Below are 19,471 nucleotides of genomic sequence, written 5' to 3'. Positions count from 1 at the left end.
GTTACTAAATCTGTGAAAAAAATATGCACAAATATTAACTGTAATTTCATTTTTTATTTTTTTTTCCGTTTTTTCCTAAAATATTTTTAAAAAATCAGAAATTTAGATTTGATTTATTATGTATTTAAATGTTTTCCTTATTTAATTTTGATGTATATGTATTCCTTAATTAAATATTCTCCAATTAAGATTTATGCAAGATTATGATTGATTAATAGATAATAAATATATCTGAAGAGATAATCGGATCAACTAATCTGGTATTAAATGACTCGCATGGGATCCGACTTAATTTGAATGGTTAGCAAATTTTAATTCCATGATATATTAATGTATTAATAATTATTGATTACTAACTATTTTATTTAAAAACTACCAAAACAAAGTCATAGTCTATGAATACTTATGGTTTAATGGTATAGATATTTGATGCAAAATTTATATCTTTCTTTTATTTTGTTTTTCTCAATATTGTTTTAAATGGATCTTTCCTTCATTATTGTTAATTCTATATACTTTTAGTAAGATTTGTTTCTATATAGAATTGAGTTATTATCTCTAATTGACTATTTAAACAAGCATTTGTTGTTGTAAAGGTCCATGAATTACGCTTCTCGTTTGGTATATATATATGAGTCATCAAATCTGCAAAGAAATACATGTGCCTAAACGATTATGTACAAAATTATCACAATAAGCTAAATTTTAAGCAAATTATGTGTTCAAACCAATAGATGTGTCATATGATCATGTACTCGTAGATATGACAAACCGCTCCGCACCATATAACGTATATATAAACAATCTTCATTTGAGGTCATATTTATTAATTTGATTGTTAATTTTAATTTAGACACTTAGGAGATGAATCATATTAGGATTTTTTAAAATATAATTTTGGATTTGGTGAACTTTTAATATAATTATTTTAAATATATTTATCATTAAAGGTGTATGACATTTTGTTTTGTTCAAATTGAAGAGAAACTTAGTTAACCAAATGTTACTGTTGGCAACATGACATGTTGTTGTTGTTGGATAAAATTGTCTTCTGTCTTAAAAACAGCATTGATGAGTTTTGAGTTATTGAATTTGGTAATAATTGCAAAATATTTGGTAAACAATAATATATTTGAAAAATGAGATTATTTTTTTGGTATTAAATTGATTTCTCTTTAAAAAGAAGTTATATATGACTTCACCCAAATCTTAGTAATTCACTAACATCAAAAACCAATAATAATAATAAGTAAACTTCATTTCATTAGCTTCAATCACATTGATTCGTAAAATTTATTAATTACAAGAATAAAATATTAAGTTGTTTAAAGCTAAGCTGCATAGAATCGGAAGCGGATACACGAAAGCGGAAGCGTTTAGAACTGAGGAAGAAAATTAGAAAGCGGGTATGCGTTAGAAGGATATAAATATTTATTAATATATATATAATATTCATAAAATACAATACGTAGAATCATATTTTAAATGGAGACTAATCGACTACTAGACAATGGTGGAAATTTTATGTTTTTATTCATAGTTTGGTTATAAACTACTTAATATACAACAAATGGTAAAAATTAAAGTAGTCTAGTGGTCTTATTGTCGTTATTATATGATGTATTCTTGAATTCGACGCCAGACAAACTAGTAATTTTGTCTTTAGTTATCTTCTTTTTCGAAACCCTAATAGCAATTGGCCGTCTGCGTTTTTTACCCAGTTCTTTAATATTTCTTCCATTAATGATTCCGATCTACATTCTGGCGCTTCTAATCACGAATCGTACGATTCCACCGCGCTTCTAAACGCCTTACTTTGAGAATCACGCTTTCTAGACGATTCCAAACGATTCCCAGTGTTTTCGGTTCCAAATTCGCTTCGGAAGCGTGAAACATCACATTTCCGGCAATTCTATACAGTGTAGGTTTAAAGTAATTTTCATGTTCAATAATACCTAATTCAACAAGAAGAAAAAATATATCAAACAAAAATTATTCACTGAATCTGAATACAGCTTTTTGTCGGCAACTTTAATCCATTGATTATTTAAAAGGAGGACAACGTTATCGAACCCAATTACACAAGCCCAGTAAATGGAATACAGCTTTTCTTTTCAAAACTCAAACGCTGCAACGATTCTTTTAATTCAATACACCAGTTTAGTTCTGTGACCAACAGATTCAAACTTCAGTTTGGTATAAATGAGGAATAAAAGATTAACAATTTCGCCTCTGCCTTATGTTGAGAAAAAAAAAAAACAAACACTGAGATCTCGCCACGTAGAAGGCTAAAAGCAAACGTACACCACGTGGTAATGTGTCTGTGAGTCCAAAACCCCATGTGACAGCCTTGCTTATGGGTTCCACTTTGGTCTCTTCTCTAAGCCACTAACGGATAAGATCAACCAAATTTTCTTGGTGTTAGCAAACTTTACGTGCTCTTCTCTTTTCCACCCTTTGATACACTCTCTCATACTATCATAATAACATCGGACGACTCAAATATTTTGGGTATTTTAATTTGTTGGAACGATCTCACTCAGTCTCAGTCTCAGTCTCACATACAATATTTTTGTAATGATTATAAATTTCTGTTGATAACTCTCCAAAAGTCCACTCATACCAAAACCTCGCCGAACTATTTTTTCATAATAAAGTATACATCACTCATAACACTAAGAGAGTAAAGAGTAAAGTTCAGAGAAAGAAAAAGAAAGAAGCTAAACTATTTTCATTATAATTCCAATCTCACACGCAAAAAGCCTTGAAAGCGAAAATATATCCGTCTGAAGAAAAAGTGTTTTTTTTTCTACTTTGTTTTTAATTTCCAATCACCCAAAAAGCCGCATATAAGCATTTTCTCCATCAACAAACACAGTCAAAACTCTCTTTTTGTCTTCTCAAATTTTAAACCTCACATTCAGACAAATGAAGCTGTAATATTCTTGAATATATTCCTTTTTCTCACTTTCTTTTTCTCCTGTAATAACAATAATCGGTGAAGAAGGCTTAGTCTGTTTCATCATGTTTCAATCAAAAAGCCTTTATTGCTTTATTGCTTTTTTGCTTTTTTAGCCTTTCCATTACAAGAGAGCTCTCTCTAGCTTTCATTCAAATTGTCTGAAACCAAAATCCAAGAGTGTATTCAACAGTTTCTCTAAAAAAAAATTCTCTCTTTTTTCTGTTTTTCCTCAGTTTCTTGATCTCAAGAAATGGTTTCAAGATCGTATTCGAATCTATTGGAGCTAGCTTCAGGAGACTCACCAACGTTTGGACGCATGAACCGACAGATCCCACGAATCATGGCCGTAGCTGGAATCATGTCAAACATCGATAATGAGACTAAAGAAACTGATCTGTCTCCTAAAGATCGTATCATCATCGTGGCTAATGAATTACCCATACGAGCTCAGAGAAGGGTGGATGGTAGTACTAGTGGTAGTACTAGTAGTACTTGTTGTAGCAAAGGTTGGAACTTTTCTTGGGATAAGAATTCACTTCTTCTCCAATTGAAAGATGGGTTAGGAGATGGAGCTATTGAAGTTATCTATGTGGGTTGTTTGAAAGAAGAGATTCATCCTAATGAGCAAGAAGAAGTTTATCAAGTTCTTCTCGAGAGTTTCAAGTGTGTGCCGACGTTTTTGCCTTTGGATTTGTATACTAGATACTACCATGGGTTCTGTAAGCAGCAGCTTTGGCCTTTGTTTCATTACATGTTGCCACTTTCTCCTGACCTTGGAGGTAGGTTTGATAGGACTTTGTGGCAAGCTTATGTCTCCGTGAACAAGATTTTTGCTGACAGGATAATGGAGGTGATAAATCCTGAGGATGATTTTGTGTGGATACATGATTACCATTTGATGGTCTTGCCTACATTCTTGAGGAAGAGGTTTAACAGGGTCAAGCTCGGTTTCTTCCTCCATAGTCCGTTTCCATCCTCTGAGATCTACAAAACTTTGCCTATTCGTGAGGAGCTGCTTCGAGCTTTGCTTAACTCGGATTTGATAGGGTTCCATACTTTTGACTACGCGAGGCATTTCTTGTCTTGTTGTAGTCGAATGCTCGGTCTTACTTATGAGTCAAAGAGAGGATACATTGGACTTGAGTATTATGGTAGAACTGTGAGTATAAAAATTCTGCCTGTGGGAATTCATATGGGTCAGCTTCAGTCAGTTCTGAGCCTACCCGAGACTGAAAGGAAAGTTGGGGAGCTCATTGAGCGGTATGGTCAAATGGGCAGGACAATGCTGCTTGGTGTGGATGACATGGACATTTTCAAAGGGATAACTTTAAAGCTCTTGGCAATGGAGCAGCTGCTTATCCAACATCCTGAATGGCAAGGGAAGGTTGTGTTGGTGCAGATAGCTAACCCGGCAAGAGGGAAAGGGAAAGATGTCAAAGAGATGCAAGCTGAGACGTATTCAACTGTTAAGCGGATTAATGAGACCTTTGGTAGACCCGGGTATGATCCTATAGTGTTGATAGATGCACCGTTGAAGTTTTATGAAAGGGTTGCTTATTATGTAGTTGCTGAGTGTTGTTTGGTGACAGCGGTTAGGGATGGTATGAATCTTATACCTTACGAATACATAGTTTCCCGTCAAGGAAATGAGAAGCTAGACAAAATTCTAAAGCTGGAGCCGAATAATCATAATCACAAGAGCATGCTGGTGGTTTCTGAGTTCATTGGTTGCTCGCCATCGTTAAGCGGAGCCATTCGTGTTAATCCCTGGAATGTTGATGCAGTGGCTGATGCAATGGATAGTGCCCTTGAAGTGGCTGAACCTGAGAAGCAGCTAAGACATGAGAAACATTACAAGTATGTGAGCACTCATGATGTTGGCTATTGGGCTCATAGCTTCCTCCAAGATCTTGAGAGGAGTTGTGGTGAGCATGGACGAAGGAGGTGTTGGGGAATTGGGTTTGGTCTTAGTTTCAGAGTTGTGGCACTAGACCAAAGCTTCAGGAAGCTGTCAATGGAACACATAGTATCAGCTTATAAGAGGACAAAGACACGGGCTATTCTTTTGGACTATGACGATACTTTAATGCCACAGGGCTCTATCGATAAAAGACCATCATCAAAGTCAATCGACATATTGAACACCTTGTGTAGGGACAAGGGCAATCTGGTGTTCATTGTTAGTGCTAAAAGCCGAGATACATTGTCGGACTGGTTTAGTCCTTGTGAGAAGCTTGGAATTGCTGCTGAGCATGGCTATTTTCTGAGGTAATCAACTGAAACTTCTTATTTCCATGCATTACCCTTAATCTTATAACTTAGAATCTATCTGACGACTACACAGGCTGAGAAAGGCAGAAGAATGGGAGAACTGTGTGGCAGCAGCAGATTGTTCATGGAAGCAAATTGCAGAACCTGTGATGGAACTCTACACCGAGACAACTGATGGATCAACAATCGAAGACAAAGAGACCGCTCTTGTTTGGAGCTACGAGGATGCTGACCCTGATTTCGGCTCATGTCAAGCTAAGGAACTTCTAGATCATCTTGAAAGTGTTCTTGCTAATGAACCTGTCACAGTCAAACGAGGGCAGAACTACGTTGAGGTCAAGCCGCAGGTTTGTGTCACCATTCAGACCCTCAGAATACCTTGGCATTTGTTTGAGCTTGTACCGTCATGACTCTTCTTTGTTCTTGTTTTTGTAATGTAGGGCGTGAGCAAAGGACTTATAGCAAGAAGAATGCTTTCGATGATGCAAGAAAGAGGAACACTTCCTGAGTTCGTTTTATGTATTGGAGATGACCGTTCTGATGAAGACATGTTTGAGGTGATATGCAGTTCCACTGAGGGCCCTTCGATTGCCCCAAGAGCAGAGGTTTTTGCTTGTACTGTCGGACAAAAGCCTAGCAAGGCCAAGTATTACCTGGATGACACAACTGAAATTGTCAGGTTAATGCACGGTTTAGCTTCTGTTACAGAGCAGATCACTCCTGTTTAATAATCACAGAGAACGTTATCAGTGACTAGAAATTTTCTCGTCTGTATATTTACCACGGAAAGTTGTAACAAAGAGGAGATACTGAGTGCAAATGTAATTTCCCTTTGTTGACAATCTTAGAATATTTATAAAAACAAGGCTTTTATCCTACATAGCGTTTCAGGTTCCATCGACAGATTTCTTCTTGTTAACCTCTGACATTAGTCTAAGAAACGAAACTAGTTTCTTCCTTGCTTTAGCAACTTCATCTTGCCATTGGAGATACTCAGCTGAAGGACAGGTAACAGCACAGAGAGAACAGTAAAAGTTTCCAGCATCATCGTAAGCAGGTGGCGAATTCAAACATGTCTGATGAACCATAACTTGGCAGCCATCTTTAGAACAAAACAACAGCATCCCACTTTCTTTGCATCGTATGCATCTGTATATTTTCTCCGCAGGACTTGACAAATGACCATCGCTTTCGTTTTGAAATAACTCGTTTCTTCTTTCGAGCAACATATAGGATCTACTAATCTCATCAGCACCATCTCCAAGGTCTCGACAAAACGATTGTCCGCCTTCTGTTCTCCCCATAAGATCTGGTTCAACCATTGGAGGAGTAACTCGTTCAGTCTCTTTGCCACCACTTCTCAATGTCTCTTCCTCATTACAAGGCAATACTTCAGTATCCTTCTCACAGGATGATGGCTCAAGCATCTGATCAAAAACAAAAACAAATGTACAAACATAAGAAAAACCTTATAGTAGCTCATCAGAAATAGGACTTTAAGTAAGCCATAGTACCAGTTCCAAAGCGCAATTAGGTAGACAAAGAAGCTTGCTTTTGATAAAAGGAAGAAGATTCCACTTGGATAGTCCTGGTGCACCTGGTTTCAGTTCCGATAAAGGTATCTAGAAAACGAAGAAGAACCCAAACAATCTAAGTAATATATGAGTATATCAAAGAAACCACAAGAAAAGGAATTAGTTTGTAACTACCTCATCCAAGATACATTGAAGAACATATTCACAGCTCTGAGACGAATCAAACTCGACCTTTGAGTTAGCATCAGCAGAAACAACGTCTTTACTTTGTCCAGGAGTAGAACAATCAAACAAAGAAGCCAAGCATCTGAAAGCTACCATCTCATTGGTGTGTTCACCCAAATAATCTGGAAGCTTAGGACCCATTTCAAACACATCTGCAAGTAACATTACTTTTATCCGAGAAATTGGGATTTCTAAAAAAATCAAAGAAACTGATACAAAAATCAAATTACCATGCAACATCCAAAGCTCAGATTTGAATTTGGCAAAGTACTCGATGATCCGAATCCAGTTATCAATTTCTGAGTTCCCAGTCACTAAACGATCACATAAACTATCTGATTTCGGAGTCTCCATCGTTTCGATTAAGAGAAATAGCTGTGTCATATGATTGTAATTTTACATGTTAGTCTTCTTCTTTAACGAAACCTAAGACTTAGCAAGAAGATTGAAACATAGTGTACCTCTTTCGTTTCAATGGAGACGCGAAAATTGCAGGATTGAAGAAGCACTGTGAGAATTTTCACCATTGTTAAGGTTTTTAGTGGAAGATGAAGGGAAAAAAAAAAAAAAAAAGAAGAGGAAGATATAGAGTTCTCCTACCGTAAAGCCCAGGCCCAAGTAAGCCCAGACGAGTACCTTATCTAAAACTGATTATTCCTAAAAAAAATATATATATATATATATATGGATTATTCAAATTCTTAAATATTAAAGGAAAAATACAAAAAAGAAACTTAAAGAGTATGTGGAAGCTAATTTTTTTCAAAAATATTGTAGAGATGGATGAAGCCGCATCACTGGAGATAGTAATGGAGACTTCTATAACCATTTTTTTTTTTTTTGCTGTATTATGGTGATATAGTTTATCAAAAGATATAGTTAATCAATAATTCCTTAGCTTTTTTTACAGTCAATCAGATCGTTGAAAATGGGAGAATTAACTCATCCCATTCATAGAAATGTAATAAAAGTTTTAGCAAGAAAAGTGAAATTAAAAATTAATTAACTTATGAAATGTTTTATAATTATTTTTCCAAAGACTCTGATTGGTTTTTTCCTGCTATATATTTCATCATTCAATTTTCCACTATATGTTTTTTTAGCTAGTGTTTATATGAATATATGAAAGAATCAAGAAGGACACATTAATAGAGATATAAAAAAACAAACTGATTTAGTTTATTATCATAAAATTTCAGCATCCTTTTGATTTATTCTTGGATATTAGTACAGAGAGCATCTCCTTTGGAGACGAATGGGCATATATCGTAGTTTAACTATGATTTATTTTATTAATTAATTTGATGCCCCTACAATTACGTAGTTTTCTCACGCTAGACCTATGTGATTAGTTCAAGTAGTATAACTTTTTAAAAGAAAATAATATATTTATTGTAGTCTTGTACTTACGTATTAGGACCACTGTAATATATAATCACCGATAATTCAGTATTAGCTGCTCTATTTAAAAACACATGTAGTAGTTAGTCCATTGAATATGAAATTGCTTTGTAAATTCCATTGGTTTAAAGTAGAATCATCTATATATAAAATTTGTACCGAAAAATTTTTTCCACGGCAGTAAAGATTCTGCCTAGCTTTTTTTTTTTTTTTTTTTTGACATCAATTCTGCCTAGCTATATATAGTCTATAACTTACAATAATAATATTCTTATTTGTCAGAAATTGACCATTTTAACTGATTTGAAGAAAAAATTTGATTGATTTAGTTTATAACTAAAAATTATAATTTTCTATTCATCCAAAAATATAAAATGATGATGTTACTATCATAGCTTATATTATTCCTTGTGTTCTAAAACAAAAATGGATGTGACAGGCTAATATAGCATATTCTTGTATAAATTTTCTTGCTTTTATACGCATATTATTGTAGTTCAATTCAAGAGGTTATCAATTATTGTTTATAGTGACTATACTATAGTAATATTAAGCACTAGGTGTTAATAAGTGCATGCATGGCCTATATATATAGACGACACACCCAAAGTATAGAGAGTAAAAACACAAAATCATAATGGAGAAAGTGGAGATTGTTCTTAACTCACTTCCTATGAGTGGTGGAGATGGTCCGAACAGCTACTCTAAGAATTCTCATTTGCAGGTCTATTTCATTTTTTTTTTGTTTTGGTTTCTTATCTTTTATATTTTTTTTCTTTTCTTCTTTACATTTCATATTCCTTATAACAACTTCGCATTTTTGGTATGGTTTGTAACATTTGATCCAACGAATTGGTATGTTAGATAAGTTGTTAGATAAAATATATTTTCGTTAACTATTTTAACGATGTAATAAGTTAACTATTTGGCTATCTACTTTAATTACTTCTCTAGACATGGTAAAGTACAAGAGAGTTTAAAAATATCATCATCAGTCGATTTTTTAATACACGTTGGCTGGCTATTCGGATCAACTGGAAGCCCCATCACTTCAGAGGACGAACATAATTTGACTTTATTTAAATGTTCAGAACTCATCGAGCCACGCAAAAATATAGCGGCTTCATTGTCACAAGAAAAGCTAAATCATAAACTTAAATCTAGAAGGCACAGAAGGCATTACTGTATTTCAGTTTTACTAAATCTAGGTTTGAGTATAACATACTGTTTTTTTTTTAAAGCATCATTTTAATTTATTTTGTACGATGGTGTGTTTATTGGTTTTGGATCTCATCTCATTTAGATTTAGTGCAGCGAAATTTTGTATTTCATTATTTCAGTCTCTTTTAAAAATTTTCAATAGGAGTAGCACATCTTTAAATACGATATTTAAGCATGAAATTACCATAATCTTTGAAATTCTTTTGGTGTGGACAGAGAAAAACAACAAGTTTGTTGAAAGAGACGATAGACAAACTGATATTAGAGAAACTCGATGCAAAAACCCTAATCTCTGGCTCCAACACGTTCCGAATAGCCGATCTTGGTTGTGCAACTGGACCAAACACATTCTTTCTCGTTGACGACATAATCAAATCCGTTGAAACCAGCTTAAGAAAATCAAACTCCTCAAAACCAGAGTTTCTTGTCTACTTCAACGACCTCCCTGAAAACGACTTCAACACTCTCTTCACTTCTCTCCCTCAAGACACGAGCTACCTCGCGGTCGGTGTCCCGGGTTCGTTCTACGGCCGTGTTATTCCTCGTTCCTCCGTCCATATCGTAGTGACGGTTGGGGCCACACACTGGCTTTCGAGTGTTCCAAAGGAAGTGTTGGACAAAAGGTCCAAGGCGTGGAATAAAGGGAAGGTTCACTACTCAAATGCGGCCAAGGAAGTGGTGAAGGCTTATGAAAGGCAGTTTGGTCGGGACATGGGGAAGTTTCTCGAAGTTAGGGCTAAAGAACTAGTGAGTGGTGGTCTTTTAGTTGTTGGAATGTGTGGGATTCCTAAAGGAATGCCATTCTCCAATCTTGCCGATAGTGTCATGTATACGTCTATGGCTGAAGTTCTCATTCAGATGCAATCCCAGGTAATATAAAAGAAACAATGACTCATAGGTTATAACGTATATATATAAATCTCTTGTTTATTTTTGTTTATGTGTTTGTTGAGTGTGGTGAAATTGCCACATGTAGGGTTTGATCACGGAAGAGCAAGCCGATACCTTCAACATACCTATCTACTCGGCATCACCTGAGGAGGTAACATTCTTGGTAGAGACAAATGGATGCTTCACAGTGGAATCTATGGAACTGATGAACCCTGCAGCCTGGCTCAAACGGGCAGTGAACGTGGAGGATGTGAGGCAATGGATGATTTGCATAAAGGCAACAATGGGATCTCTCTTCATCAACCATTTTGGTGACCATATCCTCGATGTTTTTTTCGACCGTCTCACTGAAAAACTTGTTGGACTTACTGAGAAGATTGAATCTAGCTACCGTGAGAAACTCATGTTGTTCTTTGCGTTGAAACGAAAATGAACAAATTATTTGGCAAGTATTTTGTACGAGAGTGTTTATAAAAAAGTTATCTGTATGTTTGTGTATTTTGGTTTATTTGTTTTGACCGGTTGAATCCGGTCGAGAAAATTGTATCTTTGTTATTCCGTTCCAAACTAAAATAATACCTTCATGTTCATTACACACGAAAATTCATTAAAAACTTAATTAATCAATAGTTTTGGTATTGTTTTTGGAATCCATTTGGTGAAATTGAACTAAAGAAAAATCATATTTTGTAACTTTTGTCCACACAAAATTGATGTAACAATATTCATATATTTAGTGAATAATTAATTAATTATCGACTAATTAGTTGGGTGATCGAAAGTAACTAATATGTAAGTTAGAGAGTTGTAAGTGTTGTCGGTCTACCTTATTTAGATTCAAACTCTGTATTATGTATGTATAAAGTTATAAATGCCAACTAAATAATGAGTGGTCCATGACAAGAAAAATGTGTAGGTGTGGTCCAAATATATTTATAAATGAGTACATTATATCAGTATGAGTAGTCTAATATACAGCTAGAAATTTGTTTTTTTTTATTATTATATATATATAAGTAAGGATAATAATTATGCATCATATATATTTGATTAATGGCTGAGAGTGAAGAGATAAATGGCTATTGTGTGAAATAGAAGAACAATTGTTGCTTCAAAAAGTAAAAGCATTTTTTTCACCTTACAAATAATAACAGATGCATTGGTTAAATTTCTATTAAATCACAATTTAGCACCAATTATTTAGTGAAAACATATATTTATTTTTATCTGAATCGTAGGTAACAATAAACATGTGAATGCCAGATATTAGACTAAAGAAGCTGTGAGAGGATCATATTATACATCCTAGCCTCATAGGCCTATTACACTTATTGTTGAGAGTCAACTTTTAGGTTGTTTGACTTTGATTAATATATGTATGGCATCTTTGTTTTAACAAAATACACATTCAGTTATCATCTTACAATGTGATTTGTCTCTTTTAAGGAATCTTGTGCCCCAAAAATCAAGTCAGGCAAAACAACATAATAAAAATTAATCACATTTAAGCAAGAAAAAAACTAATATATAAATGTTTTTCAATATAAATATGATATACAAAAATTACTATATTTGATATCATATTTTGTTATAACAGTCTCAATTTGCTAAGCTTTCATTAATCCAAAAATTATATAACCAACAGGGCACTACAGTTTTGTTATAACAGTCTCAATTTGAAACGAAGACTGGCCGTAAACTTCCGACAGGACTATCTGACAATTACCTCCTACGGCTGAGCGGAAACGCCAGTAATTAACGGCTTCTAGTTTTGGCCAATTGGCTTTTGGTCGGTTTTTACCGGTTTGTTTTCGGTCACTGTCTTATACGAGAAAACAAATGATATGTATACAGTATTATGTAACTGAGTAGTGAAAACCGCTAGGTGTTAGTCGGACGGTTGGGTAGGCCTAGCGCCGAGCAAAAAAATCAGAGATTAAACGGGAAATAATCGGGGACTAGTTTTAGAGTTATTTTATTAAACTAATAATAAAATTAAAATATATTGTAGTAAATATATGTACAATTCTGTTTATGTTAAAAGAAAAATCATATATATAAAAGTAAGAGGGGGATATTCAACTTGATGTTTTAAGGATTTGGTAGGATTTTAATATTTTAGAATTTTGAAAAATTTAGTAAGTTTTTAGGAGATTTGATTGTGTTTTAGAGTTTTTCTATTTTAAGAAAAGAAAATGAAATGTGATTTTATGAGATTTGACTATTAAACTTTGAGTGATTTTATAATATTTTACAACACAATACCAAAAGAAAATCAGATCAGTAGTTGGAGCTATGTCCTCAGTTTATGTAAAACTTAAACCCAGAAACTGATCAATAGTTGGATCAATGGTGATGTTTTTTTTTTTTGTGTCCAAATAATAATCTGATCGAACTCTCCATGAGCTCAAACCCAGAAACTGATCCAAACCAATAGAATTCATTATCCCTTTATTCTGTCTCTGGTGATACTGTGGCAAACCCAAAAATCTTGACGGCTCAAGCTGAGACTGGTGGAGAAGGTGGTTGATGATTGGCGGCGGTTTTTGGCTTCAAGATCTTCAGTCTTTTTTTTTTTCTCTGAAATCTTTCAAAATTCCACCTATACAGGTATGATTTTGATTGTCATACTTTTCAACTAAAAAACAAAAGAAAGTCTCTTAAAATCATCTAAAATAGCACGTTTTAAAAAAGTTGTGATAAATTAAATAACAAGAGATTTCAAGTAGGTTTTTAAAATTACTGATTGAATAACAAGAGATTCTATATTATTTTAAAGGATTTTACATAAATCTTAAGTTGAATAACATAGGATTTAAGAAGATTTTTAAAAATTCTCAATTGAATAACAAAAGATTTTAAGAATACTCTAAAATCCTTTAGAATGTTAAACTCAATACCCCCTCTAAGATTTCATTCTCTCCTTATTGGTACATTTGATATTTAGTTTTAAAAATTTTAAATTTATTTTTAATAAAATAGCACATTTTATTATATACATTAATGCATACTTTAAATTCATTCTTTATTACTAAATTATAACTGAAATTATATAAATTGTGAATTGACTTTTTCTCCTCCATTCATTTTCATTTGAACACACTATTAATTGTAATTTTAACTTTTCTAATATAATTATTTTAGAAATGTAACTTCCATCACTTTTTATCCTATAAATAACCATTCGCACATCCTCTTCCACCATATCCCAAATCCTAAATATTTTCTTTGTTTTTTTTATAATGTTCTTGCAAACCCAAATAAGAGTCTGATTATATTTTTGTTATTATATATTTTACATTGTTTTTAATTTTATTCTTTCTTTGTTTTAAGCACTTCTCCTTTTCTTCTTTGTTTTCTTATATTATTTTCTATATATATATATATGTATTCTAATATGTATAGTAAATTTTTGATGACCATAATAATATTTTGGTTATAACCATCTCATAAAAACGGAATCAAGCTAAAGAAAACATCTTAATTCTTTACTTTAGATGTTTGATTAGTTCTTACAAATTCATGTATATTTATTTTATTCTTAAAAGTTGAAATGTTCTCATGAAGGAAATTTTTGTAATATAATTATCAAATCAATTTTTTTTTACCTCTCTCTTACCTCCAACAAAATTGTAATAAATATATTTTAGAATACTCATCATTATATTTAGTCTGTGATTCAACATATAATTATATAAAAGTCATTATTTTTAAATTTAATTCAAATATGCACTTTAAGGATTTTGCTATATAAAAAAGCAATTTGATATTTATTTTCTTTCTAGCTTTTACTACAAGGATGAAAAATTGAAACTAAGCTAAACTAAGGGGAATAAAAAAAATTGTGATATAATTATCAAATCAATTTTTCTTAACTCTCACTTACATCCAACAAAATTGTAATACATTTATTTTAGAATAATAATCATCATATTCAGTTTGTGATTCAACATATAATGATATAAAAAATCACTATTTTTTAATTTAATTCTAATATGTACTTTAAATATTTTTCTATATATAAAAAACAAATTGATTTTTTATTTTCTATCTAGCTTTTTATTACAAGAATTAAAAATTATAACTAAACCTAGCAATATATCTTCAACTAAGGGGAATATAAAAAAAGTTTTTTTAAAAAAAAATCTTTGGGAATAGTATTTTAAAACTTTGAATGCACTTCATATGATTTTATAGGAAATATGTATCTTTTACTTTCAAAATAGTTTAGCTTTTAAATATGTATTTCACATAGTAAAATTTTGTTTTTATTATTAATAATATTTTATTACCTCAAATGCTTAAAAATACTAATATTATTATCAAAATTGAACAATAAAAAAATAAATAACTTTAAGAGATATGTATAATTATATTTAAATAAGTTATATATTTTGATAATGTATGATTTAAATAAATGAAAGTGTAAAAATGTTAATGACATTTAAATTAATTTGTTAAGTTTTTTATATGATTATCAAATAAATTTAAATTAATTTATATATTCTATTATACAACAATCCGCGCATTTGCGCATGATATTATCTAGTATAAAACTATAGTATTGTCTTTAAAATTATTATTTTCATTAAAATTTTATACATTAGTTATTGTAAAACATCGTAAATTTTTAATTTGAATGTCTAAATAACAGAAATATATATGTTTGATTTATATTTAGTTCCAAAAATAATCGGTATACACAAAATTAAACGGAAAGTAATTGGATTAGATTGATTATAATCAAATTAGACAGACATAATCAGATAATTGATGGTAGACGGAGATTAGTCATTAATCGAGGCGGAGATGATGAGCCTAGCGATTTTACGGGGCGTAATCGGTGGTATGCCTAGATTTTTAAAACATGGGTGAAAACATAGTAAAGAAAGTTACGCAATATAATACATACAAATTGGTGAGTTCACTTCTATCCATTATCCAAACACATCTCAAACCATCGTAGCAATATAATATAATCATACATACATAATTTTTTCTTTATATAAATTTTTATCATACATAATTTATAAAAGCTCTTTTTCAAGAAATACTATGGCTCGTCAGCTATGTCTTCATGATTAAACTGATTATGTTTAACTCATCCCAAATATTACGATTATTACGAAATGATATTATAGCTTTTTGAGCAGGTACAATACCCCAAAGGCCACCAAGGTTATCATCAGTTCATCACCCACCCAGCGATGCCTATCGCTAACGCAATAGCAATATTCCTTTTTGCTTAATTTGTTCTTCTCATTAACGATTTTTTTGTGTCTTGTGTAGCACTAGTTTATATGTTCATGATCTTATTATATTATGTGACGTATTGTATCCTTAGTAAAATGGTATTTAAAGTTAAATAAAGCTTGACTATGTCTAATATATATTCACAACATATGTCATCATCATGTGATATCATATGCAATGCCCTCCCACTCGTACAAGAATTCACAACTTTCTTGTAGATATCATTTGCAATGCACTCCTACTCGATCGAGTCATTTTCACAAAGACACCAAATACCAAAATTTTTGTCTCTCAACATCACTAAATCGTGTGGCGTTGAGACCCTTTGTCAATACATATGCTTATTGCTTATATTTTGTAATATGTCTTATTCAAAGAAATACAAATTCTCAGAGCATCCACATTAGTTGAGATACTCTAATAGTCTAATGGTATCTTTCAAATATAATATTAATAATTCCAATATATTATAATTAAAGAGTTAAATGTCAAATCAAAAACAAATTTGAACCAATCTTAAGTACTTTACAAATATCATCAAAGTATCTCATGTTTTATTTATCGCTTCTCTTTCTTGAAAACTAATTATTAAAGAAAAATAGAAATTGATTATACTGAACACATCATCAATTAGGTATTACGACTTTGTTATAAGATTTAAGTTTTACAGATGAACCATATGGCGAAAGCCACCAAGCCTATAACAACCCCGCCAGCGGTGCCTATCCCAAATAACACCAGCAACTCCATTTTCCGTTACTTGTTCTTGTTCTCACTGACAATTCTTTATGTATTTTGTGTGTTTTATGAATATCTTATTATTATCCAAATGTTGGAAGTACTCATAGCAACATATAAAAGTGGTATTTTATAATCAAATTTGATCCCCAACTTTGATATTAATCAGATCATAAGATGTGTGTCTAATATATCTAATATTAAATAGATTGTGATATATGTATGTCATAAACTAATTTAGTCACAACATAAGTTTAAGTATATCTAATTAAACTAATTTAGTCACAACATAAGTTTAAGTATATCTAATATTAAATAGATTGTAACAATTGTCAAAGAATTTCCTCAAAACTTATAATGATAAAAAAGTAATTTATATATGTATCTAAGAGAATTTAATATATATATATATAGATATATGAATCTAATTAAAATAAATAATAAAATACACCAAAATCAGTGATGTAATGGTGAAAACATATGTTAGAGCATCTCCAATGTTCATCTATTTTTACCTCTAAACTCTATTATAGAGTAATTTTTGCTGCAATCCATCTCTATTTTTATTTCTATAATAGAGATTGCTATTTTTTCCTCTATTTATAGGGGAATTCTATTTTTTCCTCTATAAAAAGAGGTGAACTATTTTATTTGCAAAGTAGTACTTTTAATCTTTAACTTCTTTTATTTATGACTTTAACTTCTTTTATTTATTACCAAAATAAATAAAATAAGTATTTTTAAGAACTAATAATATAAATTTAAGTAGAAATATTTATTCTAAAATATTGAGACTACCATTTTTGCAAAAGATAATTTATATAAATAATAAAATTTATTTTTCATTCATTCCATAATGCTCTTTAAAAATCTAGTATATTTTATAATTTTTGTATGATGTGATGCTCTTTATAATAATAAATGCTTAATTTAAATAAAAATAATAATTTTATGAAAGAGTTACAATTTTTTTTTCTGAATAATACAAAATTTAAAGTAAAATGGGTTAGTTTTTAATTTTTATAAATAAAAAGTGTTAATTGAAAAATAAAAATAGTATCTATTTGAAATATTATTTTTTAGAGGAAAAAATAGGGAAAACTATTAAAGAAAAACTCATCTCTATTATAAAGATCTCCTATTATAGAGGAAAAAAATAGGAAAAACTACTAGAGATGGTCTTATATTGCATTGTTACAATGTATTCAAATCACTTGTAGGTTTATTTTAATATACATATATCTTGTTTTTCTACATATTTTTATCATCTTGTATATAAAATAGAATATTGTTCAAGAAAATAATTTATTTTTATGAGAACTAAATGATTAAAGAAGAAAAAAATCGAATTACTTTTAATCCATCATAGATTCTAACTTAAATAACATAAACCTAGCAAGGCTATAATCACCCCGACGGCTATGGCAATAATTCTTTTTTATCTATCCCTATCGACATCGTCAAAACCATTTTCCCTTACTAGCCACTTGTTCTTCTAGTGAACAACTTTTTTTTTTGTGTCTTGTATGTTTTATGATTTTTTATTAATAAAAAAAGGTTCGATGTACCCAATATTAGTACAAACACATATAAAGTGGTTCGTTAGTATAATTAAATAAATAAATCTTGTCATGTGTTCAAATGTTTCCAACATTAAATAGATTGTGACATTTTTTTTTTGTTTCTTTTACAAACATTTGATATCAATTATCTAAATCAAACCAAATACAAGGATAACAGAGTTTAAAATATCCTAAAGTTTAAAACATAATAATCTTTTAAACAGTCTTTTTAACCAGTCCATTCATACATCGCTAATTACTGACCTGTCCTGTGGAGTTAAGATCGCCGACAAGCTAATATACCTCCCACCCACGGGTATTGGAAAGGGCTCCCTTGCTCTCTGGCTGATGTGGATGCTTTGGATCTCCCGAAACAAAAAAATCTTTGAAAACCGACGAACCTTTACTGTAGAAGTACTAACCTCAGCTATCATCAACGCAAAAGAATGGTTTTCAGCTCAGGAACAACCGCCCACACCCAAACTTTCAACCCAAATCCAGGAAAATTCTTCTTATCGACTGGATACAATCCAATGCTTCACTGACGCAGCATGGCGTGAAGACATGAAAGAAGCGGGATTTGGCTGGATCTTCGATGACTACTTGAAATGATTCTACTTTTTTTTTTGTTAATAAATAATAAATAATAATAATAATAATAAATATAAATAGTAATAATCTAAGCTTGTGGTCCATACCCACTAGCCCTAACCACAACCACACCAAACAGCGGAAATAAATAATACCAATAAATAACCAATAACCAATATCAAACAACAGTATTAATTTCAAAACAATAAAACTAGTGCTCCAATCAACGTAAAGCAGCAAACCAGCAATTCTAACAACATTCTAGGACTCAACTCTAGCAATCTAACAGAAGCCATACAACAACCAATCGAGCCACTAGAACATCCTACTCTTCATCGCTTTGATTCCACGATCACACTTTGCCTTTACCTGCACCACAAACACAAATTGCAATGCAAGAGTATTTTATAAACACTCAGTAAGGCATTCCTCCCATCTATTGGGCTATACACACAAGCAATAGAGACATCTTTAACCATCAACCAACAATCAACATTCAACAATAACAAACCAGGACTCTGCATCGACCGACACCAAGCAAGCATCGACCGACACCAGTTGGGGTTGCATCGACCGACATAAGCTTCCATCGACCGATGCAAGTTACACTTGCATCGATCGACATGCACACTGCATCGACCAACGCATGCTCGACATAGCACGAAAACCCTAGGTTTTATGCGCCGTCCTCGCACTTCCATCGGTCGATGCACTTTCGCATTGTTTGCTCTCGACTTTTTACCTTTGCCAAGACGAATCTGAACCTCAAACAAGCAAGAAAACACTTCCAGGAGACTCCTACAATGATCCCAGCTACAGAT

General features: G+C 31.8%; 3 protein-coding genes and 1 long non-coding RNA gene across 5 annotated transcripts; 2 read left to right on the top strand and 2 right to left on the bottom strand.

Annotated features, from left to right (window-relative positions):
* The first annotated feature begins 2,387 nt into the window (after positions 1–2,387).
* Positions 2,388–6,111, top strand: LOC104701423 (alpha,alpha-trehalose-phosphate synthase [UDP-forming] 6). The gene is made up of 3 exons (XM_010417110.3): positions 2,388–5,230; positions 5,307–5,580; positions 5,674–6,111. The coding sequence occupies exons 1-3, from the start codon at positions 3,213–3,215 to the stop codon at positions 5,959–5,961; spliced, it is 2,580 nt and encodes an 859-aa protein (XP_010415412.1). The 5' UTR covers positions 2,388–3,212; the 3' UTR covers positions 5,962–6,111.
* Positions 5,984–7,603, bottom strand: LOC104701424 (uncharacterized). Its single transcript, XM_010417111.2, has 5 exons — positions 7,455–7,603; positions 7,224–7,368; positions 6,943–7,145; positions 6,748–6,855; positions 5,984–6,660 (listed from the first exon to the last, which is right to left on the bottom strand). Exons 1-5 carry the CDS (start codon positions 7,518–7,520, stop codon positions 6,121–6,123), a joined length of 1,062 nt encoding a protein of 353 aa, XP_010415413.1. The 5' UTR covers positions 7,521–7,603; the 3' UTR covers positions 5,984–6,120.
* A 1,280-nt stretch (positions 7,604–8,883) lies between these two features.
* Positions 8,884–11,101, top strand: LOC104701422 (loganic acid O-methyltransferase). Of its 2 annotated transcripts, none has more exons than XM_010417109.3 (3): positions 8,884–9,118; positions 9,832–10,485; positions 10,592–11,101. In XM_010417109.3, exons 1-3 carry the CDS (start codon positions 9,032–9,034, stop codon positions 10,937–10,939), a joined length of 1,089 nt encoding a protein of 362 aa, XP_010415411.1. In that variant the 5' UTR covers positions 8,884–9,031; the 3' UTR covers positions 10,940–11,101. The 2 variants fall into 2 exon arrangements, with proteins under 2 accessions (XP_010415411.1, XP_087315105.1); XM_087458979.1 differs by having other exon boundaries at positions 10,569–11,101.
* Positions 11,102–12,702: 1,601 nt separating this feature from the next.
* LOC147941505 (uncharacterized) lies at positions 12,703–18,697 on the bottom strand. The gene is made up of 2 exons (XR_015562168.1): positions 18,324–18,697; positions 12,703–13,108 (listed from the first exon to the last, which is right to left on the bottom strand). It is a non-coding gene; the product is annotated as an uncharacterized LOC147941505 (long non-coding RNA).
* Positions 18,698–19,471: the final 774 nt, after the last annotated feature.

The sequence above is a fragment of the Camelina sativa genome, chromosome 7 (genome assembly GCF_030686135.1).
Source record: "Camelina sativa cultivar CO46 ecotype springtype chromosome 7, ASM3068613v1".
NCBI classification, from domain to species: Eukaryota; Viridiplantae; Streptophyta; class Magnoliopsida; order Brassicales; family Brassicaceae; genus Camelina; species Camelina sativa.
This window is presented reverse-complemented; position numbering and strand designations above follow the sequence as displayed.